We start from the raw sequence: 24,139 nt of genomic DNA, 5'->3' as shown, positions 1-24,139 counted from the left end.
CTATTTTCAGGTCTCTTCAGAAATGTTATATCAGATTCAAGTTGGGGCTCTGGCTGGGCCACTCAAGGACATTCAGAGACTTGTCCTGAAGCCCCTCCTGCTTTGTCTTGGCTGTGTGCTTAGGGTCGTTGTCCTGTTGGAAGGTGAACCTTCGCCCCAGTCGGAGGTCCTGAGATCTCCGAAGAAGGTTTTCAATAAAGGATCTCTGTACTTTGCTCCGTTCGTCTTTTCCTCGATCCTGACTTCTCCCAGTCCCTGCCGCTAAAAAAGATCCCCACAGCATGATTCTGCCACCACCATGCTTCACCATAGGGATGGTGCCAGGTTTCCTCCAGACGTGATGCTTGGCATTCAGACAAAATAGTTAATTTGTGTTTTAATCAGACCAGAGAATCTTGTTTCTCATGGTCTGAGTCCTTTAAGGTGCCTTTTGGCTTACTCAAAGCGGGCTGTCGTGCCTTTTACTGAGGAGTGGCTTCCGTCTGGCCACTCTACCATGAAGGCCTCATTTTTATTTGTATAACAACTTCAGACATTTCTAAAAACCTATTTCGCTTTGTCATTATGGGGTCTTCTTGTGTGTAGATTGAGGAAAAATACATTTAATCAATTTTAGAATACGGCTGTAACGTACCAAAAAGGGAAGGGGTCTGAATACTTTCTGAATGTACTGTAGATAGAAATTCAGTATGCAACTGTTTTAACCTTATTATTGAGTTGTTATAACATTGTATGTCTCAGAAGATCATGGAATGGAGATGTCTGGAGTGGGACCCCTAACAGCAGCCCTCCGGATGCAGAACGTGGTGCAAAGCAGCAGTCGTTGGGCCCAGGGACAACAGTACAGACCCTGGACACTCCGCAGCCTCAAGCTGCAGCCACTGTCACCTGTACCCAGGTAAGAACCAGGATGTACCCGTGTCACTGGGCTACCTGGGGCAACCCAGGAACTAACCACATCCCTCTATACAAAACACAAAGCTCCCATTTGCACCTTTGAATGATGCTAAGAGAGGCAACATCTCTTCTTGCCTTGACAAACCTCAGCTCAAGTGTAGGAGATCTCACAAAAGGACTTCTCTCAGTATTCTAAGCGATGTTTCGATAATATTGTATTATAAGGTCTGGGGTAACTTGTCCACCCATTCCTCCACAGTGACATAGAGATCTCCCGTGCCCAGACCCCTAAGCCTGTGGACCAGCTGGCCCAAGAGATAGGCCTGCTGCAGGAAGAGACTGAGGCCTATGGCAGAACCAAAGCTAAGGTCCGCCTCTCTCTCCTGGATCGCCTCAGAGAACAGCCTGATGGGAAATATGTGTTGGTGGCTGGGTGAGTCTTACTGTCCGTCTGGGCAAGGAATTTCTTCTAGTTTGAACTTCACCCCTTTTTTTTATTTTTTTATTTAACCTTTATTTAACCAGGCAAGTCAGTTAAGAACACATTTTTTTTTCAATGACGGCCTAGGAACAGTGGGTTAACTGCCTGTTCAGGGGCAGAACGACAGATTTGTACCTTGTCAGTTCAGGGATTCGAACTTGCAACCTTTCGGTTACTAGTCCAACGCTCTAACCACTAGGCTACCCTGCCACCCCATCTCTATTCTCACTACACTGCTCACAGAAATGTGCTCACTGTTAGTTTTACTACAAATGCCTGGGATCTAGGTTGTTTGGGTTTCCTCTTGTCAAATTCTATGAGAGAGAGTGAGCTGCCAGTAGTTTTTTTTTCTTTTAGATGGCTAAACAGAGAGGAAGATATATATATTTTTCTTCTTCTTGGAGATGGATAGGGGTCAGGAGACTGTGGAGCCTTGCCTCATACCTGTCAGGGCCCCTGGCGGTCAGGGCCGGCCCCTCTTTGAAGGGTGTGTGAACGTTGCTGCTCTGACAGATCAGGCCCCACTGCCTCCTTTCATGTGTCTGGCTGAGGAATGCAACCCCTGGCAGACCGGCAGCAACACACACACACACACACACACACAGGTTCAAATGCGCTAAACACTCTTTTTTTCTCCAACCCAATGCCACAAGCATACACACACACACACACACACACACACACACACTGTCACATAAACACATAGTGTATTCAGAAATATTCACACCCCTTGACTTTTTCCACATTTTTGTTACAGATGGAATTTTGTGTCACTGGCCTACACACAATACCCCTTTTAATGTCAGTGGAGATACGTTTGGAGACATATTTACAAATGTATAAAAAATGAAAAGCTGAAATGTCTTGAGTAAATAAATGTTAAACTTGTTTGATATGGCAAGCCTAAATAAGTTTTGGTGTACAAGTGTGCTTAACAAGTCACGTAGTAAGTTGCATGGACTCACTCTGTGTGCAATAATGGTGTTTAACATGATTTTTGAATGACTTTTTATTTATAATTTTTTTTATTTTACCTTTATTTAACCAGGCAGGCCAGTTGAGAACAAGTTCTCATTTACAACTGCGACCTGGCCAAGATAAAGCAAAGCAGTGTGACACGAACAACAACACAGAGTTACACATCGGATAAACAAGCATACAGTCAATAACACAATAGGAAAAAAAGAAAGTCTAGATACACTGTGCAAATGGCGTGAGGAGGTAAGGCAATAAACAGGCCATAGTAACGGAGTAATTACAGTTTAGCAAATGAACACTGGAGTGATAGATGAGCAGATGATGATGTGCAAGTAGAAATACTGGTGTGCAGAAGAGCATAAAAGTACACAAAAACAATATGGGGATGAGGTAGGTAGATTGGGTGGGATATTTACCGATGGGCTATTTACAGCTGCAGCAATCAGTTAGCTGCTCGGATAGCTGATGTTTAAAGTTAGTGAGGGAAATATAAGTCTCTAGCTTCAGCGATTTTTGGCAATTTGTTCCAGTCATTGGCAGCAGAGAACTGTAAGGAAAGGTGGCCAAAGCAGGTGTTGGCTTTGGGGGTGAGCAGTGAGATATACCTGCTGGAGTGCGTGCTACGGGTGGGTGTTATCGTGACCAGTGAGCTGAGATAAGGCAGAGCTTTACCTACGTCATGACTACCTCATCTCTGTACCACACACATACAATTATCTATAAGGTGAGCAGTGAATTTCAAATGTGGATTCAACCAAATTCCAGGCAGGTTATCCAATGCCTCGCAAAGAAGGGCACCTATTGGTTGATGGGATTTTTTTTTCAAGCAGACATTCAATATCCCTTTGAGCATGGTGAAGTTATTAATTACACTTTGGATGGTGCATCAATAGACCCAGCCACTAGAAAGATACAGGCGTCCTTCCTAACTCAGTTGCTCAGGGATTTCACCATGAGGCCAATGGTGACTATTAAACAGTTACATAGTTTAATTGCTGTGATAGAACATTGTAGTTACTCCACAATACTAACCTAAATGAAAGAGTGAAAAGGAAGCCTGTACAGAATAAAAATATGCCAAAACGTGCATCCCGTTTGCAGTAAGGCACTAAAGTAAAACTGCAAAAAATGACCTTTATGACCTGAATACAAAGTGTTATTTTTTTGCGGGGCAAATACAACACATCACTGAGTACCACTCATGTTTTCAAGCAGGGTGGTGGCTGCATTATGTTATGGATATGCTTGTCATCGGCAAGAACTACGTACATATCTCTAAAAAAAATTATTAAAATAGACAAAATAGAGCTGAATACAGGCAAAATCCTAGAGGAAAACCTGGTTCAGTCTACACCAGACACTGGGAGAGAAATTCACCTTTCAGCAGGACAATAACCTTAAACACAAGGCCAAATATACATGAGTTGCTTACCAAGATGACATTTGAATTTTCCTGAGTGGCCTAGTTTGAGTTTTGACTTAAATCGGTTTAAATCTATTGCAAGACTTGTAAATGACTGTCTAGTAAATTATCAATTTTACAGAACTTGAAGAATTAAACAAATACATGTCCAAATACTGTACAATCCAGGTGTGCAAAACTCTCAGACTTAACCAGAAAGACTCACAGCTGTAATCGCTGCCAAAGGGGATTCTAACAGGGTGTGAATACTTATGTAAGATATTTCTGTATTTCGCTTTCAATGAATTTGCAAGCATTTCTGAAAACACGTTTTCACTTTGTCAAAATGGAGTTGTGTGTGTGTGTGTGTAGATGGGTGAGGAAAAAAGTCAATTGAATCCATTTTGAATTCAGGCTGTAACACAACAAATGTGGAATAAGTCAAGGGGTATGAATACTTTCTGAAGGCTCTGTACACACTGATTCACTATCCGGCTCTTACTTCCCTCGGTCTCACACACACACTATCGCTCTTCTTAAGGAGCCGTCTTTGTTCCCTGAGGGGCCGGATAGGGAGAGAGAAAGTGCCTCTACCTTTTTCTTCCCTCTTTTCCCACCTTTTACCACAAACTGGGCAACATTGGGTTAAAAGAAGGATTACATTTTAAGTCCATTTTTAATAGGTCTCACAGGGTTCTCACTTTTATATTTGATTTATTCATCTCTGTAATGTCCAGCGAGATACCAATTGGTCACATGAATTAGTCCAATTGGACTAATGAATCTGGTTGCCTTGGATACAGGCTAAATGTGGTTAGGGCTGTGAGGTGCTGCTGATTAGACTATAGCACGAGTGGACCAGTAACCTACACATTAGATGATGTGAGACCAATGCACTCCCCCTGCTTTGAGTCCCTCATTCTAGAACTATACTCTATTAGTGTGTGTACGTTTCTCTTAATGTTATCTCTTTTCTCTCCAACACCAGTATCACTCCGACCCCCCTGGGGGAGGGTAAGAGCACAGTGGTCATTGGCCTGGTCCAGGCGCTCTCTGCCCACCTCAAGCTCAACTCCTTCGCCTGCCTCAGACAGCCCTCTCAGGGGCCCACCTTTGGGGTCAAAGGTCAGAGAGGGCAGATCTCTACTCATATATCTATGTTAGAGATATCTATGCTAATAAATGAATCTGTTCACATATCCATCTGCTTCTTATGAGGAGAATGGTAAGGGAATGTTGTCTGTGTGACGCTAATTGTTAACATCTTTGTTCAGATTATAAGGGGATGGAGGTGGAGTAGTTTACTTAGTCCACAGCTCAGCAGTACTCCTGTCTCCCTTGTGCCTGTTGTCTCGCTCTCACTGTGTGTTTTGTCTGTGTGTTCCCCTAGGGGGCGCCGCGGGAGGGGGATATGCCCAGGTCATCCCTATGGAGGAGGTAAGAGACACACACAGGCAGCTCTCAGCTGGACCCACGGCTTCAAAGGGGCTACACAAACACACCAATGTTTAAACTATACACACACACACACACACACACACACACACACACACACACACACACACACACCCCCCCCCAAGGCGTGCATAACATTCTCTGTGACTAAAGTGTGCGTGAAGAGACAAGGTGGAGGGTGAGAGCTGGAGGGAGGGATATGGGGAGGGAGGCGTCAGACTTCAAAGTCAGAGAGACAGACACTTCAGAGAAGGCTCTTCAGCCTCCTAGCCTCCCTGCCTTCAACACAAACACCAGCACCGTTGAACTCCCCCCTCTTCGCTCTCTTTCTCTCTTCAATACTCCAGTGGCTGTTAAATGGATCTTTAAACTACATGATGGAGTCTGTTGGACTATAAGGGCACTGACTGTATTGTGATCTTTGTGTGTCGTAGTGTAGTCACAGAGGTGGGGGTCCAGTCAAGTATAGGGCAACATGAGTTCATAGTCACAGTATGAGACATGGCATATAGCCTGATTGAAATTGCATATAACCCTCCCTCTTGGTTTTCTATGGAACTCTACTCTGTTCAATGAAATTCATTGAGTTCATTAAATTTAGTTTTCACTTCTGTAGTTATTTCACTTTTGAATCTGATGACTTGCTCTCTTTTTGCTCACTCTTCTCTCTCTCTTTGTCTCTCTGTCCCATCTTCTTTATATCTTTGTCTCTCTGTCCCCCCACCATCGTTCTCTCTCTCTCTTTGTCCCACCTTCTCTCTCTCAGTTCAACCTCCATTTGACAGGTGATATCCATGCAATCACTGCAGCCAATAACCTGGTGGCTGCTGCCATTGATGCCCGGATGCTGCACGAGGCCACCCAAAAAGACAAGGTGACAGTGATGTCATAATTCAGAGTGATTCTGACATCACAATGGAGAGTTATGCCATCAGAATGCAGAGTTGTCCTAAAAATGATATTGACATCACAATGTAAATAGTTTGTGTATTCCCAGTAGTATTAGATAGCCGCAACGTTCGAACTCCATTTTCTTGTCTGCTTGTTTAAGACAATTATAAAACTACATTTAAGAAAAGCACATGTCTGAAGATTGCTTTTCAACATCGCCTGTTCCCGAGCGTTTTCACTACTTAAAAAAACATAATATTGTAGGGACTCATGCCCCTTTCTTGACGGTGCTAGCAGCCATGCGACCGGAACATTATGCTAGCCGTTATGCTAGCCATGACCAACAGCACAAACAAACGTACTATACAGATGCAAGTAGTGAGGCATTAAACGAACTATACTAAACGAGTTAAATGTCTTTCCTATGGTATACCGGTTTTCCACGCACAACTACCTGTAGCCTACCTGGACACCGGTTCCCCACAATCTCCCATGCCGAGTAGCCTGAAACCACAGGGCTCTTCTCGTAGGCTCTATTACTCTGTTGGAGCATTGCAACTCGTACGTCGAGACTTTTGCCCTGGTTACATGTACATTGAACAACACTCCAGCTTTTCGGCGTGTTTTGTTATTTCCATATAACTAAGTTGTCTCTTTTACACTGGGGTTTAATGGGAAAGCATGTTCGTTTCCCCCAATTTGTGGACGAGGGGAATTCCTTATTAGGTGAACATCGTATAGGAGGGATATGTCAGTGTATAAAGAAGTTCTTCCATGCAAATCCCTTCAAAGCATTGTTCGATGCCTAAATGTGACACTAGTGAGATCACAATGTTGTCACAGGACCCATTTAACTTCCATATTGTGTATGAATTATGAAATCACCACTTGATATATTCTCTTTTATGGTTCCATCTCTCCAGGCTCTGTACAGCAGACTGGTCCCCTCAGTGAATGGAGTCAGGCGCTTCTCTCCCATACAGATTTCCAGGCTACGTGTAAGTCCACCCAATTCACTGCCTAAGGTCCTATGTGTACTGGCTATTGTTCAGTTACCTCGCCCAGTTATGTCCCTAAGGCCTCCACTAGGTGGCCTCGGTGAGTTGATATACTGGTCGTCCAAAGTCCCTTCATAGTACCTCCCACTCTGCAGCACTATCCCCTCAACATCACCACTCATCTGTTTGGATTACAGTTAGAGTAACATAGGACTCTATGGTTTACCATAGATCTTTTATAGGAGTGTTGATAGCAGTCCGGCTTACTGTTAAACCATAACAAACCGATAGGAGATGGAGGCGTGAGGTCCTCCGAACCAGCACACAGCCTCAGAGACACAAACACACAACTTGAGGAATACTTGAGTGGTGAAGTTCAGGAGGATGTGAAATATTTATCTGTTTGAAGATATGTGGAAGAGGGAGGGAAACCGAGAGAGTGGAAGAGCTTTGAGGGAGAAGTACTGGAGGAGTCTCTTAAGAATTGTCTAATGAAGGAAATCTAGGACTAGACATAAATGAAAGATCAGCCTGTCTGCTGCCAGAAATTTCATAATTTGGTATTTTGTTAATGGTAAACACTCTCAGGCACTGTTCAAGAGTCTCCCACTCTATTGAGTTGAGATCAGGTGACTGAGACACACAAAGACACACATACCCTTTAACCACCATGCTCCTTTGAGACCCCTCTGGGCAAAGTCACTGAGATCTCTTCTAGCCATGGTAGCCAGAATAATGGACTACTGGGAATGTTTCTACATGACCCTAAGCATGATGGGATGTTAATTGCTTTATTAACTCAGGAACCACACCTGTGTTGAAGCACCTGCTTTCAATACACTTTGTATCCCTCATTTACTCAAGTGTTTCCTTTATTTTGGCAGTTACCTTTAGTTGGGAAAGGTGATATGATAGACATCACGGGGAAATTCTAGGATAAGAGATAGATGTCTGAGATCGGAAAATTAAGCCTTTTGGACCTCATTGAACGGTCTTTTTTTACCAGGTAAGTTGACAGATCATATTCTCAGCAACGGCTTGGGGAATAGTTACAGGGGAGAGGAGGGGTGAATGAGCCAATTGGAAGCTGGGGATGATTAGGTGGCAATGATGGTATGAGGGGCCAGATCAGAAATTATGACCAGGACACCGGGGTTGACACCCCTACTCTTATGATAAGTGCCATTGGATCTTTAGTGACAACAGAGAGTCAGGACACCTACACAGGGCAATGACCCCAATCACTAACCTGGGATATACTTTTTTTGGGACCAGAGGAAAGAGTGCCTCCTACTGGCCCTCAAACTCCACTTCCAGTAGCATCTGGCCTCCCATCCAGGGACTAACCCTTCTTAGCTTCAGAGGTCTGCCAGCAGTGGGATGCAGGTGCTATGCTGCTGGCTTTACCACTGCATGATTCATAAGCTGTTGTTGACATTATCATTTCTCTCTCTCTCCTGCTCTAGCGTTTGGGCATCAGTGAGATTGACCCCAGTGCTCTCACGCCCCAGGAGGTCAGCTCCTTTGTTCGTCTCGACCTCGACCCCGCCAAGGTCACCTGGCAGAGAGGTAGGACCCTGTCCAATCAGTTATTCCCCCCTCCCATATTACAGGTCCCCCACATGATTGGTTAATGTGTTGATTTGAGGGGTGGAGCAGGGTTTCCATTAGCCGGTAATTGTAATTGTAGCCGGCCAATTGTGCTGCTGGGAGAGAGAAAGCAAGAAAGGAGCCTTGGCCTAAAATGAAAGTTGGAGAGTATGCCTATAGTGAAAAGCTTACAAGGCAGGACTCCAGACTGTGACCATTTAGTCACCAACCCTTTACTTTAAAAAAATATATATATTTGAACCTTTATTTAACTAGGCAAGTCAGTTAAGAACAAATTCTTATTTTCAATGACGGCCTAGGAACAGTGGGTTACCTGCCTTGTTCAGGGACAGAACGACAGATTGTTACCTTGTCAGCTTGTGGATTCGATCTTGCAACCTTTCAGTTACTAGTCCAACGCTCTAACCACTAGGCTACATGCCGCACTTGGCTGGGCAAGTAAAATAAAAAAAAGATTGGTTGCGTCGTTGCTGGCTGCACATTCATCAACCTCACTAAAACAAAGTTTGGAGGGTGAAACCATGATTTGGACAAAAGGTAAGTACATTATCCTCATGTTTCCTGTAATGAAGGTGTCTGCCTGCCTGTACCTTTTTTAGCTGGGACCTGCTGCTGTGTCAAGCGAGACACTCTCCTTTCCTGGGAGAAAAAAAATCTGTTTTCTGATTGTATAACTATCCTGTTGCGTCATGAAAAAAATAAACAAAATAGTTTGACCAAATCATGGGCTGGTGCCACGGACTGAAATACAGTTCCACCAGGGGAAAATGTTCGTCTGGAGCCCCTGCTACCAGCGGAATGTCCTAAATATGGAAAAGTGGTTGTGGACAAAGATGACAAGAATGTTGACGTGGCTAAATGGGGGCTACTGTACAACTCGCTATTCAGTTAGGATACAATTCTGGAGTATTTATAATAATTTGTTTTGTCATTATTATTGTATTTCATTGTTGTTATTGTAGGCCAATGTATTAATCCAAACCAGTTCTTTAACCCCTGTGTAGTCTTAACATTCTGAATACTCCCCTTGTCCTAAGGGTCAAAAATGACCCGCCTTCACTAAACCCCTAAAATTAAACAGCTTATTAATTGAATTTTAAACCTCAAATCTATTTTGCATGAGGAAACAACCTGTCATTAATCACAAACTTTGTGAATATCTGGGTTTTCCCTCTTCACAATGCAGAAAGACTGCGTTTAATGAATGGACTAGAGGTCGACCGATTAATCGGAAGTGCCGATTTCAAGTTTTCATAACAATCGGAAATCGGTATTTTTGGACACCGATTTGGCCGATTTTAAAAATAAATATATATATTTTTTTTAACACCTTTTTATTTAACTAGTCAAGTCAATTAAGAACACATTCTTATTTTCAATGACGGCCTAGGAACGGTGGGTTAACTGCCTCGTTCAGGGGCAGAACGACAGATTTTTACCTTCAATCTTGCAACCTTACAGTTAACTTGTTATGGCTGCAATCCCGATATCAGGATAAGTGTTATCAACAACCGCTGAATAGCATAGTGCTACATACAATAAATTATTTATATTCATGAAATCACAAGTGCAATATAGGAAAACACAGCTTTGCCTTTTGTTAATCCACCTGTCGTGTCAGATTTTGAAATTATAATTTACAGCGAAAGCAATCCAAGCGTTTGTGTAAGTTTATCGATCGCCCGATAAAACATTAAGTACAAAATCAGAAAAGCAATGAAATTAATAGTTTACCTTTGATCTTCGGATGTTTTCACTCACGAGACTCCGTTACACAACAAATGTTCCTTTTGTTCCATAAAGATTATTTTTAGATCCAAAATACCTCAGTTTGTTTGTGGCATTATGTTCAGAAATCCACAGGAAAGAGCAGTCACAACAACGCAGAAAAATTTCAAATGATTTCCATAATGTCCACAGAAACATGTCAAATGTTTTTTATAATCATTCCTCAGGTCAAGATGTTCAAATGTTCATAAATTACCAGCATGGTCCAATAATAATAAGGCTGAACAGTTGAAACAGGAGTAGCAGCACGGCCAGGTGGACTCGGGACAGCATGGAGTCATCATGTCAGGTAGTCCTGAGGCATGGTCCTAGGGCTCAGGTCCTCCGAGAGAGAAAGAGAGAATTAGAGAGAGCACACTTAAATTCACACAGGACACCGAATAGGACAGGAGAAGTACTCCAGATATAACAAACTGACCCTAGCCCCCGACACACAAACTACTGCAGCATAAATACTGGAGGCTGAGACAGGAGGGGTCAGGAGACACTGTGGCCCCATCCGAGGACACCCCCGGACAGGGCCAAACAGGAAGGATATAACCCCACCCACTTTGCCAAAGCACAGCCCCCACACCACTAGAGGGATATCTATGTTTTCTATCCAATACCAATACTAATAATAATAATATGCATATATTAGCAACTGAGCCTGAGGAGCTGGCCGTTTACAATGGGCACCTTTTCATCCAAGCTACTCAATACTGCCCACCAGCCATAAAAAGTTTTAACTAGTCCAACGCTCTAACCACCTGATTACATTGCACTCCACGAGGAGACTGCCTGTTACGCGAATGCAGTAAGCCAGGGTAAGTTGCTAGCTAGCATTAAACTTACCTTATAAAAACAATCAATCAATCATAACCACTAGTTAACTACACACGGTTGATGATATTACTAGTTTATCTAGCATGTCCTGCGTTGCATATAATCGATGTGGTGCGTATCGTTGCTCCAATGTGTACCTAACCATAAACATCAATTGCTTCCAAAAAATCAATTGACAGAAGTGTATATATTTTTAAACCTGCATATTTGGCTCAAAGAAATCCAGGTTAGCAGGCAATATTAACCAGGTGAAATTGTGTCACTTCTCTTGCGTTCATTGCACTCAGAGTCAGGGTATATGCAACATTTTTGGCCGCCTAATTTGCCAGAACTTTACGTAATTATGACATAACATTGAAGGTTGTGCAATGTAACAGGAATATTTAGACTTATGGATGCCACCCGTTAGATAAAATACGGAACGGTTCCGTGTTTCACTGAAAGAATAAACATTTTGTTTTCGAGATGATAGTTTCCGGATTCGACCATATTAATGACCTAAGGCTCGTATTTCTGTGTGTTATTATGTTATAATTAAGTCTATGATTTGATAGAGCAGTCTGACTGAGCGATGGTAGGCAGCAGCAGGCTCGTAAGCATTCATTCAAACAGCACTTTTGTGCGTTTGCCAGTGGCTGTTTATGACTTCAAGCCTATCAACTCCCGAGATTAGGCTGGTGTAACTGATGTGAAATGGCTAGCTAGTTAGCAGGGTGCGCGCTAATAGTGTTTCAAATGTCACTCGCTCTGAGACTTGGAGTGGTTGTTCCCCTTGCTCTGCATGGGTAATGCTGCTTCGAGGGTGGCTGTTGTCGATGTGTTCCTGGTTCGAGCCCAGGTAGGGGCGAGGAGGGGGACGGAAGCTATACTGTTACACTGGCAATACTATAGTGCCTATAAGAACATCCAATAGTCAAAGGTATGTGAAATACAAATGGTATAGAGAGAAATAGTCCTATAATTCTTATAATAACTACAACCTTAAACTTCTTACCTGGGAATATTGAAGACTCATGTTAAAAGGAACCACCAGCTTTCATATGTTCTCATGTTCTGAGCAAGGAACTTAAACGTTAGCTTTCTAACATGGCACATATTGCACTTTTACTTTCTTCTCCAACACTTTTGTTTTTGCATTATTTAAACCAAATTGAACATGTTTTATTTATTTGAGGCTAAATTGATTTTATTGATGTATTATAATAAGTATTCATTCAGTATTGTTGTAATTGTCATTATTACAAATACATTTTTCCAAAATATATTTAAAAAAAATAGCCGATTAATCGGTATCGGCTTTTTTTGGTGGGTCATCCAATAATCGGTATCGGCGTTGAAAAATCATAATCGGCCGACCTCTAGAGTGGACACCAATCGTTTTTATCACAACACCTGTCATAATTGTTTTCTTTACTTCATTAGAGATTTATTATTATTATTATTATTATTATTATTGCTAAAGGTACTGCAATAGATAGCACTTGTATAGCCTAATAAAGTAGCAGAAACCTACAGAAAGTAGTTTTGAATGCATTTTATTGAAGGGAAACAAGTCTTGAACTTTTTTGGCAACAGTGATATATTCTTATAAACTGTACAAAGAGGAATTCAACCACAAAATACTAGTCTAATCCCATTTTTTTAAACCATTGCCCCCACCCACAAGGTGTATAAACAATCAGAATAAGATAGACACAAAACAAAAACGTGAAGAACATAAATCAATAATATTACAGCAATACATAATAAAATGAACAGTGAAAATCACTTATATTACAGATTTACCTCTGAATGGAACCAGTTGCTCATCCACTGTTACTTCAGGCCCAGGGTTGTAGAGGTATGGTAGACGCTCCACCCACTTCTCCCAGACCTCTCTTATGGCCGCCAGTTTGTCTCTCACACATCTTGAAGGTCTCGGTTATCAAATCGTAGCATTCTTGAGAAAGTGTGAAAGACTTTCAGTGGCATTGTGGCACGGAAAATCGCCCTTCTACTCTCTGCATCCCAGATACTAGATGTAGCCTCACCTCGGGACGTATACACACCCGCTAAGATTAGCAGCCTTATGTAGGCACGCAGGTCAATCTCATCCATCCTTTTCCAGTTGTCTCCATATTTACAGAAACACTCCAAATTTGTCATCTCCAGGATGATTTTTTTATATCGATGGCTGGTGTGATGAACATGTAGAATGTTGAGGCGATGGTCCTGGGCAACTGCATGTCTTGTGGGCCCTGGGGTCATCCTTATGACATTTTGTGCTACCATCCTGCCCTGGTTGTCATATGGTGACAAGAACCATGTTATTTTGCTGTTCTTTGACAAAAATGTTCCTCCTGGACATCTGAAAAAATCAGATCTCTGACCTGTTGGTCACTGAAACGTGCACTCGTGTCTTCAGCAAAGAGAGAACTGGGGGGGACTGTCATCTGCAGCACCTTTATAGCCTCTGACTGCATTCCCCATTAGTAAACAATGCTTTCAAGAAATGTTTATTTTGTCTGAAATAGTTTTTATTTTGTTGTGTGTTGTCGTGGAGGGGAGGGGAGATGCTGCACATGCACAAGAAAGTCTGAGTTCAATTAGTTGCACACAATCTACATTTCGTGTGTGTGTGTAACTGATTTTATAACTACTGATCTTTTGTAATCTGGTGGTGTACAGATTTAATGGAAATATGAACAATGTTTCACTTTTTCTAATGTTGTGGTCGCTCTAGGAAAAGTTATCAAATTTCAAGTTGAAAAAATATAATTTAGAGGGTTTTCTCTGCTGTTAAACATAATGGCGGGTCATTTTTGACCCTTAAGACAACACAAGGGTTAAATATGTTAGACTTATTTTGTTTAATTCTGTTGACATTTTCGTTGGCTGGATAGAGTTTGATCTGTCTTTTTAATTGTGTGCTCCTTATTTAGTTTAAGAGGTTATCAGTAGGCCTGTTGTAAAATAAATATCATTAGCCTATTGCTGTCATTTGTTGGGTATGGTAGGCACTAGCCTTTCTTGGTAATTGCTGTGTTATAGCCTGTTCAAAACTTACGTTTGTTTCATTCTTTTTATCCATTTACTTTGGCCAAATTAAGTTTAAACTGTGATGTTGTGTTTGCCGAAATATAATACGCTTCTCGTATTTTCCCTATAAACAATGGCTTGGCTTGACTTTTGATATTACCCTAATAAAGTTTAGAAACGTTTGAAAGTGTGGGTATTGGCCTATTATACTGCAGGCCTACGATATGAACGCAGTTCGCACCGGCACTCAACCTGACTCTGACAGTTGAACTTGAGGTGGGGAAGGATGTTTTAGGCCTACCAGAGTTACTCCTGTAATCTAATCTTTGAAAGAAAGGCTTCTTTTTTTGTGCATTAAAATAACATCAAATTGATCAGAAATACAGTGAGTGTAGACATTGTTAATGTTGTAACTGACTATTGTAGCTGGAAACAGCTGATAAAAAAAAAAAATGGAATATCTACATAGGCGTACAGGGGCCCATTATCAGCAACCATCACTCCTGTGTTCCAATGGCACGTTGTGTTAGCTAATCCAAGTTTATACTTTTTAAAGCCTAATTGATCATTAGAAAATCCTTTTGTAATTATGTTAGCACAGCTGAAACTGTTGTTCTGTTAAAGAAGCAATAAAACTGGCCTTCTTTAGACTAGTTGAGGATCTGGAGCATCACCATTTGTGGGTTCAATTACAGGTGCAAAATGGCTAAAAACAAAGGACTTTCTTCTGAAACTCGTCAGTTTATTCTTGTTCTGAGAAATGGAGGCTATTCCATGCGAGAAATTGCCAAGAAACTGAAGATCTCGTACAACACTGTCTGCTACATTCACAGAACAGCGCAAACTGTCTCTAACCAGAATAGAAAGAGGAGTGGAGGCCCCGGTGCACAACTGAGCAAGAGGACAAGTACATTAGTGTCTAGTTTGAGAAACAGACGCCTCACAAGTCCTCAACTGGCATCTTCATTAAGTAGTACCCACAAAACACCAGTCCCAACATCAATTATAGAGGTGACTCGGGGATGCTGGCCTTCTAGGCAGAGTTCCTCTGTTCAGTGTCTGTGTTCTTTTGCCCATCTTAATCTTTTCATTTTTATTGGCTAGTCTGAGATATGGCTTCTTTTTTTTGCTAACAATAGGCTATATAGTTTGGCTGCAGGTAGCTTAGTGGTTAGAGTGTTGGACTAGTAACCGAAAAGGTTGCAAGATCGAATCCCTGAGATGACAAGGTAAAAATCTGTCGTTCTGCCCCCGAACAAGGCAGTTAACCCACTGTTCCTAGACCGTCATTGAAAATAAGAATTTGTTCTTAACTGACTTGCCTAGTTAAATAAAGGTTCAAAAATATATATGTACAGATCAAAACACAAGGAATAGTGTTTTTGTAATTAGTTATAGGCTGTTTTTAAGGACATGTTAATTTGGCCAATATCCCTTGTTTTGATGGTGCTAGCTGTTTGGGGCGATGAGTTACGCACCTAATGCATATGGATGACCAGTAAATGTGTCAAATGTCTGACAAATTTAAATCATCCCAGTCACTTGTCTGGCGCCAGATCTTCCAAACGAACCCCTGGGGTGGAGGGTCTTGGGATTCATAGGTAGTGAGTGATTTCTAGGTCTACTCTCAATGGGTATTCACCCCTAACTCATGCCTCCAAGTCCCCAAATGGGTGCAGTAGTCAGATACCCAGATAGCTGTGGGTGTGGTGAGTGGGGGGCACAGTTTTTCACCCCTCTGGGAATAATGTTGTTTTTAGGTTGTCAGGAGCCTGAACAGCGTTATGCCTGATGGGGTATTTACTCCGCAGGCTCAAAAGGGCACATTGAAGAGTGTGCTTCCAGAAGATTAAAAACAGTATTACTACATATGCGTGTGTCTGCACACATCTGTATTTCTGCCAGCCTATGGCTTGTGCACGTCTGTTTTTATTTAATTAAAGCACAGGATGATGTTGGACTCCTGTGATTTCCTGTGGTCTTGGTGGATAAACCACAGAATAACCCATCCTAAACCTTCATTATTAGGCGTTTAGACAAACTGTTGAGTGAGACCTAAAGAACTCACCTTAACCTTCTCTATTGGCACTTAGTCTCTTCCACATTCTAATGTTCCATTATTTCATTAAAATGTAATCAGTCATGCATGTTTCCAAGGTCATAATGCTCTTAAATGGTGCCTCTAGAGACAAAACCTCTCACATCGTCACTCAATGCCTAGGCTTACCTCCACTGTACTCGCATCCTACCATACCATTGTACATTGTGCCTTGAATCTATTCTTCCGCGCCCAGAAACCTGCTCCTTTTACTCTGTTCTGAACGCACTAGACGACCAGTTCTTTTAGCCTTTAGCCGTACTCTTATCCTACCTCCTTTGTTCCTCTGGTGATGGAGGTTAATCCCTGCAGCCCCCAGCATCACTCCCATTCCCCAGGCCCTCTCATTTATTGACTTCTGTAACCGCAAAAGCCTCATTTGAAGCCTCCGCCAACCCCGATGTCCTAGCCGTGTCTGAATCCTGGCTTAGGAAGGCCACAAAATCCTGAAATTTCCATCCCTAACTATAACATTTTCCGACAAGATCGAACTGCCAAAGGGAGCGGAGTTAGCCTGCAGAATTCTGTCATACTATCCAGGTCTGTGCCCAAATAATTCGAGCTTCTACTTTTAAAAATCCACCTTTCCAGAAACAAGTCTCTCACCGTTGCCACTTGTTATAGGCCCCCTCGGCCCCCAGTTGTGCCCTGGACACCATATGTGAATTGATTGCCACCCCCATCTATCTTCAGAGTTCGTACTGTTAGGTGACCTAAACTGGGACGTGCTTAACACCCCGGCCGTCCTACAATCTAAGCTAGATGCCCTCAATCTCACACAAATCATCAAGGATTCTACCGGGTACAACCCTAAATCCGTAACCATGGGCACCCTCTTAGATATCATCCTGACCCACCTGCCCTCTAAATACACCTCTGCTGTCTTCCACCAGGATCTCAGCGATCACTGCCTCATTGCCTGCGTGCGTACTGTGTCCGCGGTCAAACGACCACCCCTCATTACTGTCAAACGCTCCCTAAAACACTTCCGCGAGCAGGCCTTTCTAATCGACCTGGCCCGGGTATCCTGGAAGGATATTGACCTCATCCGTGAGTAGAGGATGCCTGGTTGCTCTTCAAAAGTGTTTTCCTCTCCATCTTAAATAAGCATGGCCCATTCAAAAAATTTAGAACTAAGAACCGATATAGCCCTTGGTTCACCCCAGACTTGACAGCCCTTGACCAGCACAAGAACATTCTGTGGCGTTCTGTATTAGCATCGATTAGCCCCCGTGATATGCAACTTTTCAGGGAAGTCCGGAACCAATATATTCATTCAGTTAGGAAAGCTAAGGCTAGCTTTTTCAAACATATACATTTTCTTCCTGTAGCACTAATTCCAAACAGTTTTGGGACACTAAAGTCCATGGAGAATAAGAGCCCCTCCTCCTAGCTGCCCACTGCACTGAGGATAGGAAACACTGTCACCACCAATAAATCTATGATAATCAATAATTTCAATAAGTATTTTTCCACGGCTGGCCATGCTTTCCACCTGGCTACCCCTACCCTGGCCAACATCTCAGCACCCCCTACAGCAACTTGTCCAAACCCACCCGCTTCTCCTTCACCCAAATCCAGACAGCTGATGTTCCGAAAGAACTGCACAATCTGGATCCCTACAAATCATCTGGGCTAGACAATCTGTACCCTCTTTCTAAAATTATCTGCCAAAATTGTTGCATCCCCTATTACTAGGCTATTCAACCTGTCTTTCGTATTGTCTGAGGTCCCCAAAGATTTGAAAGCTGCCGTGGTCATCCCCCTCTTCAAAGGGGAGACACTCTAAACCCAAACTGTTATAGACCTATATCCATCCTGCCTTCCTAAAATCTTCGAAAGCCAATCTAATAAACAGATCACCGACCATTTCGAATCCCACCGTACCTTTTCCACTATGCAATCTGGTTTCCGAGATGGTCATGGGTGCACCTCAGCCACGCTCAAGGTCCTAAACAATATCATAACTGCCATCGATAAGAGACGGCTGCACAGTACTGTCTTAATCAACCTGGCCAAGGCTTTCGACTCTGTTAATCACCACACTCTTATCGGCAGAGTCAATAGCCTTGGCTTCTCAAATGACTGCCTCACCTGGTTCACCAACTACTTCTCAGATCGAGTTCAGTGTGTCAAATCGGAGGGCCTGTTGTCCGGACCTCTGGCAGTCTCTATGGGGGTGCCAAAGGGCTCAATTCTCGGGCTGGTTCTTTTCTCTGAATATATCAATGATGTCGCTCTTGCTGCGGGTGATTCTCTGATCCACTTCTACACAGACGACACCATTCTGTATACATCTGGCCTTCTTTGGACACTGTGCTAACAAACCTCCAAACGAGCTTCAACACCATACAACACTCCTTCCCTGGCCTCCAACTGCTTTTAAATGCTAGTAAAACTAAGTGCATGCTCTTCAACCGATTGCTGCCCCCACCCTCCCGCCAGGTTAGCGTCACTGCTCTGGATGGTTCTGACCTAGAATATGTAGAAAACTACCAATACCTAGGTGTCTGGTTAGACTAAACTCTCCTTCCAGACTCACATTAAGCATCTCCAATCCAAAATTTAATCTAGAATCTGCTTCCTATTTCGCAACAAAGCCTCCGCCAAACATACCCTCGTAAAACTGACTATCCTACCGATCCTTGACTTCGGCAATGTCATTTACAAAATAGCCCCAACACTCTTCTCAGACTACATCCAATTTGCTATCACTGTGACATCCGTTTTATCACCAAAGCTCCATATACTACCCACCACTGCGACGTGTATGCTCTTGTTGGCTGGCTCTCACTACATATCCAAACCCACTGGCTCCAGGTCATCTATAAGTCTTTGCTAGGTAAAGCCAAGCCTTAACTCAGCTCACTGGTCACCATAGCAACACCCACCTGTAGCACGCACTCCAGCAGGTATATTTCACTGGTCAACCCCAAAGCCAACACTTACTTTGGCCGCCTTTCCTTCCAGTTCTCTGCTGCCAATGACTGGAACGAATTGCAAAAATCTCTGAAGCTGGAGTTTTATATCTCCCGCTCTAACTTTAAGCATCAGTTGTCAGAGCAGCTTGCCTGTGTACAGGTACAGTAAATCTGTAATAGCACACCCGACTACCTCATCACCATATTTATTACTTACCCTCTTGCTCCTTCTCATCCCAGTATCTCTACTTGCACATCTATCACTCCAGTATTAATGCAAAATGTTTATTATTTTGCCTCTATAGCCTATTTATTGCCTTACCTCCCTTCTCTTCTACATTTGCACACACTGTGCATAGATTTTTCTATTTTTCCTTTGTGTTATTGACTGTACGTTTGTTTATGTGTAACTCTGTGTTGTTTTTGTCGCACTGCTTTGCTTTATCTTGGCCAGGTCGCAGTTGAAATTTGCAACTTGTTCTCAACTGGCCTACCTGGTTAAATAAAAATGTTTAGTGAATTGAATAGGCCTAACTTTATCAATTTATACTTTTTCAATTACATTTTTATTTAGCCTTTACATTTTTATTTAGCCTGCCTACCCCAGCCAAACCCTAACCCGGACGATGCTGTGCCAATTGTGCGCCGCCCTATGGGACTCCCAATCACGGCCGGTTGTGATACAGCCTGGAATCAAACCAGGGTCTGTAGTGACACCTGTAGCACGGAGATGCAGTGCCTTAGACCGCTGCGCCACTTGGGAGCATGTGTCTTAATTATGTCTGTGAGAACGTGTTTATTTCCAGTCTGAGAAATGTGTGTTTTTTCTTGGCTGGCGCTGGTCATCCAGAGGTCTCTTTAGGTCGTGTGTGTCAGTTACAGGCCCTTCATACACATGTTTTAATACTGTTTTACTGTCCAAATGGGTTTTACAGGCCAGGCCAGGGTTGTAAAGGACGTGACTCAATACTGTGTACCAGAGGGTCACGCAGGTTTTAAAAGCTCTCCCTGGTCCATGTTTATGAATGACCGTTAAACTGGCCTCTATCAGATGTTTTCCACATGTCACTGAAACATGACGTTTTGAAGGGGCTCACCAATTTAGATGTAATCTTTTTTATTTTTTTATTTATGCAATTAGGGTTGCAAAAATCCCAGGTTTTCCAGGAATCCCGGTTGGAAGATTCATGGATTTCGTGCTTATTCCATCCTGATTCCAGGAGTCTTTTTGGGAATGTTCCTGGATTTTTGCAATCTTAAGTGTGATGTAATGTATGAATTAGTATTCTATATTTATATTTTTGGGGTTGGTTTTTTCCGTCTTGTAGTGGTTGATACCAACGATCGTTTCCTGAGGAAGATAACTGTAGGACAGGCCAGCACTGAGAAAGGACATGTGCGAGAGGTATGTTATATCTATGTACAGTATATCTTTAAAATGTTATGTACATTATAACCACGTGATTATGTGTATGACCTGAGTGATAACTCACTGATTAATAATGTATTTATTTTTATATGGTGCTTTTCATTACAAGTAGAATCTCAGTCGCTTAAAGTAAATACATAAATAAAAAATGTAGGCATCTTAATGGCCATTGTCTTGGCTAATGTACCACCAACCACTCATTTACACACCTTCATTTACTGATTACTTCCAGTTTGGCTCAATGGTCGGTGCTCAAGCATTTACACTGTAATTGGGGGTAAATTACATTTTTGGTTACTCCACATATTATCAACAGGTGTGCATACAGTATGTGCACACACATCGTTGAGACGTGGAGTCAAAGACTGGCGTGTACACACTATATACACACACAGAGAGACAGACCCCCCCTCGCCTTCCACAATTAAGTGTGTTGGTGTGTCAGTAACTGTCAGTATTAATGAGGGCTAAATGAAATCCTGCTAATAAACACACTTCCCTCAATGGGAAGCAAGCACCTTAAGTGAAAGCAAATGTTGAAAGCAGAAAATACTGTCCTCTCCTGGATCGTTAGCAAGCATATGCTTATGTTTATGTCCCTCCACTGTTCCCTCCCTCTTTCATCCTCTCATCACTCATCCAGTGGTGCACTCTATTGCCCCCCAGGGCCTTAGCATCGGGAGGGGTATTAGAAAATGTCCAAATCCCTTTACTCTGGCGATGTGTTGTCGGTGTGGTTAACGATGCAGTTGTGTCGGTGTGCGCAGGCGCACACACACGCAATACCAAGGTTATTATAGTTGTGTGTTTTTATTAGTGTTAAGATTTCTATTTGAAAATCAGGTTAGTTTCAGATCTGATTTACTATTTCTTTTTTTTTGTTTCTTTTTTCAGTTTTAGTGTAAGGGACAGAAAGTAGCCTATGCATGGGAGGCTCGGAGCCATTTATGTGTTGTATAATTTGTGTTTTTGGGGATAACATCTTGCCACTGTGGGGCAGTAATGCATAAGGCAGTGGTATTCAACGTCGGGGTCGTGACCCATAGTGGGGAATTGCAGCAGAGTCAACAAATTTGTGTAGTTGGGGTGGGGTCGCCAGAAATTCTGGCTAAATAAATGGGATCCCCGCTGAAAGTTTGAATACGACAGGCTGAGGTAGACTTGGCGAGATGCCGACAGGCTGAGGTAGACTCAGCGAGATGCCGTAGATGCACGAAGTAAACAGTAGTAGAAATGTTGGTCCCATAGCCACCACTTTGTAGCAGCGTTAAGCGCATCTGTGCACGTTCACAGATACTCTGTGTGACTGTGAGAGCAAAAACGTGCATCTCACTCATCTCAATCTGCGGTGCTGCTCGTCGCAACGTCGTCTCACTGAGTCTTTAAATCATGAAGTCAATCTCAATGTGCCCCCCCCAGATTCAGAGGCTTGAAAAACCCATTTGAAAAAATGCTTGAAAACCACATTAGATTTTTTTACCAAAGAATAAATACCATAAAAAAAGGAAGAGGATTCATGATGGTATTTATTTTATTTAGATAATATTTTCAGTTTTTCAAACGGGTTAATCATTTTATTTCAGTTTGCAAAAAAAAAGTTTATATGTTTACTACAATAACCTTGACACACACACACACACACACACACAAAGATAAACAACAGCCCTTCCTTCCATTGTTTCCCCATCACTCTGACGTGATAAGGCTTTTGGAAAACTAGGCCACATCTATGAAACATTGCTCACTCTGCATGTGTGTTTACAAAAATGTATATTGCCTAATGCCCTGTAGAAAAGCAGTCTGGCTTGGAATCTTATCCACTGGGATGGAATCAGACTCATATGTTAGTAGTTAACATGTGTGTGTGTGTGTGTGTGTGTGTGTGTGTGTGTTATCCCTCCACTCCCTCCCTCAGCTCCCCCGCTGTTCTCTCTCAAGTGTTCTCTGTTGTGTGTGTGTACGTGTGTACTCTATCTGCGTCATTCCCCTCTCTGATTCAGTTTGACTTATTTCACCTCAAGATTTTTGTGTTGCTTGAGTCTTTCCATATAATTTCAGCAAGCCATGACACCCACCATCTCAGGTTGTGCTGACATTTTCTGTAGTTAGAAAGATTGCCATTCCTGAAACCATTATTTTGTTAAAATTTGAATTTTATCTCTGAGAAATTAAGCTAATTGATTGCACTCAAATTGGCCATTTGAATTTATAGGATTCAGATAATATTCAATAAATTTGGTACCCAACATCCAATTTGGTTAAAGCTTCTCTAGGATATGTGGGACGCTAGCGTCCCACCTCGACAACAGCCAGTGAAATTGCAGGGCGCCAAATTCAAAACAGAAATTTCATACTTAAAATTCCTCAATCATACAAGTATTTCAAATCAAATTTTGACGGATGTGAGTGCTACGGGGCGGTAGTCGTTTAGCTCAGTTAGACCAGCGTTGGACAGACCTCAGCGTGGGAGCTTCTTGTTTTAGTTTCTGTCTGTAGGCAGGGATCATCAAAATGGAGTCGTGGTCAGCTTTACCGAAAGGGCCTTATATGCATCGCGGAAGCCTTATATGCATCGCGGAAGTTAGAGTAACAATGATCCAGGGTCTTTCCACCCCTGGTTGTGCAATCGATATGCTGATAAAATTTAGGGAGTCTTGTTTTCAGATTAGCCTTGTTAAAATCCCCAGCTACAATGAATGCAGCCTCCGGATAAATCGTTTCCAGTTTGCAGAGAGTTAAATAAAGTTCGTTCAGAGCCACCGATGTGTCTGCTTGGGGGGGGATATATACGGCTGTGATTATAATCGAAGAGAATTCTCTTGGTAGATAATGCGGTCTACATTTGATTTGTGAGGAATTCTAAATCAGGTGAACAGAAGGATTTGAGTTCCTGTATGTTTCTTTCATCACACCATGTCACGTTAGTCATAAGGCATATGCCCCCGCCCCTCTTCTTACCAGAGAGATGTTTGTTTCTGTCCGCGCGATGCGTGGAGAAACCCGCTGGCTGCACCGCTTCGGATAGAGTCACTCCAGTTAGCCATGTTTCCGTGAAGCAGAGAACGTTACAGTCTCTGATGTCCCTCTGGAATGCTACCCATGCTCGGATTTCATCAACCTTGTTGTCAAGAGACTGGACATTGGCAAGAAGAATGCTAGGGAGTGGTGCACGGTGTGCCCGTCTCCGGAGTCTGACCAGAAGACCGCCTCGTTTCCCTCTTTTTCTGAGTCGTTTTTTGGGGTCGCTGCATGTAATCCACTCCGTTGCACTGGTTGTAAGGCAGAACACAGGATCCGCATCGCGAAAAACATATTCTTGGTCGTACTGATGGTGAGTTGACGCTGAT

At 42.6% G+C, this 24,139-nt stretch overlaps 1 protein-coding gene across 2 annotated transcripts in view; it reads left to right on the top strand.

Moving 5' to 3' along the window:
* mthfd1l (methylenetetrahydrofolate dehydrogenase (NADP+ dependent) 1 like) overlaps positions 1-24,139 on the top strand; it is a 90,652-nt gene that overhangs the window by 5,402 nt on the left and 61,111 nt on the right. Inside the window, exons 9-16 of one of the 2 annotated variants that reach the window (XM_020455168.2) lie at positions 745-898; positions 1,157-1,330; positions 4,747-4,883; positions 5,149-5,195; positions 5,980-6,087; positions 7,028-7,102; positions 8,569-8,671; positions 20,692-20,768. In XM_020455168.2, the coding sequence (XP_020310757.1) occupies positions 745-898; positions 1,157-1,330; positions 4,747-4,883; positions 5,149-5,195; positions 5,980-6,087; positions 7,028-7,102; positions 8,569-8,671; positions 20,692-20,768 (875 nt within the window). Of the gene's footprint in view, positions 1-741; positions 899-1,156; positions 1,331-4,746; positions 4,884-5,148; positions 5,196-5,979; positions 6,088-7,027; positions 7,103-8,568; positions 8,672-20,691; positions 20,769-24,139 lie in introns of both variants that reach the window. The other variant, XM_020455167.2, reaches the window with a different exon arrangement.

This window comes from Oncorhynchus kisutch, linkage group LG21 (genome assembly GCF_002021735.2).
Source record: "Oncorhynchus kisutch isolate 150728-3 linkage group LG21, Okis_V2, whole genome shotgun sequence".
Classification (NCBI taxonomy): domain Eukaryota; kingdom Metazoa; phylum Chordata; class Actinopteri; order Salmoniformes; family Salmonidae; genus Oncorhynchus; species Oncorhynchus kisutch.
This window is presented reverse-complemented; position numbering and strand designations above follow the sequence as displayed.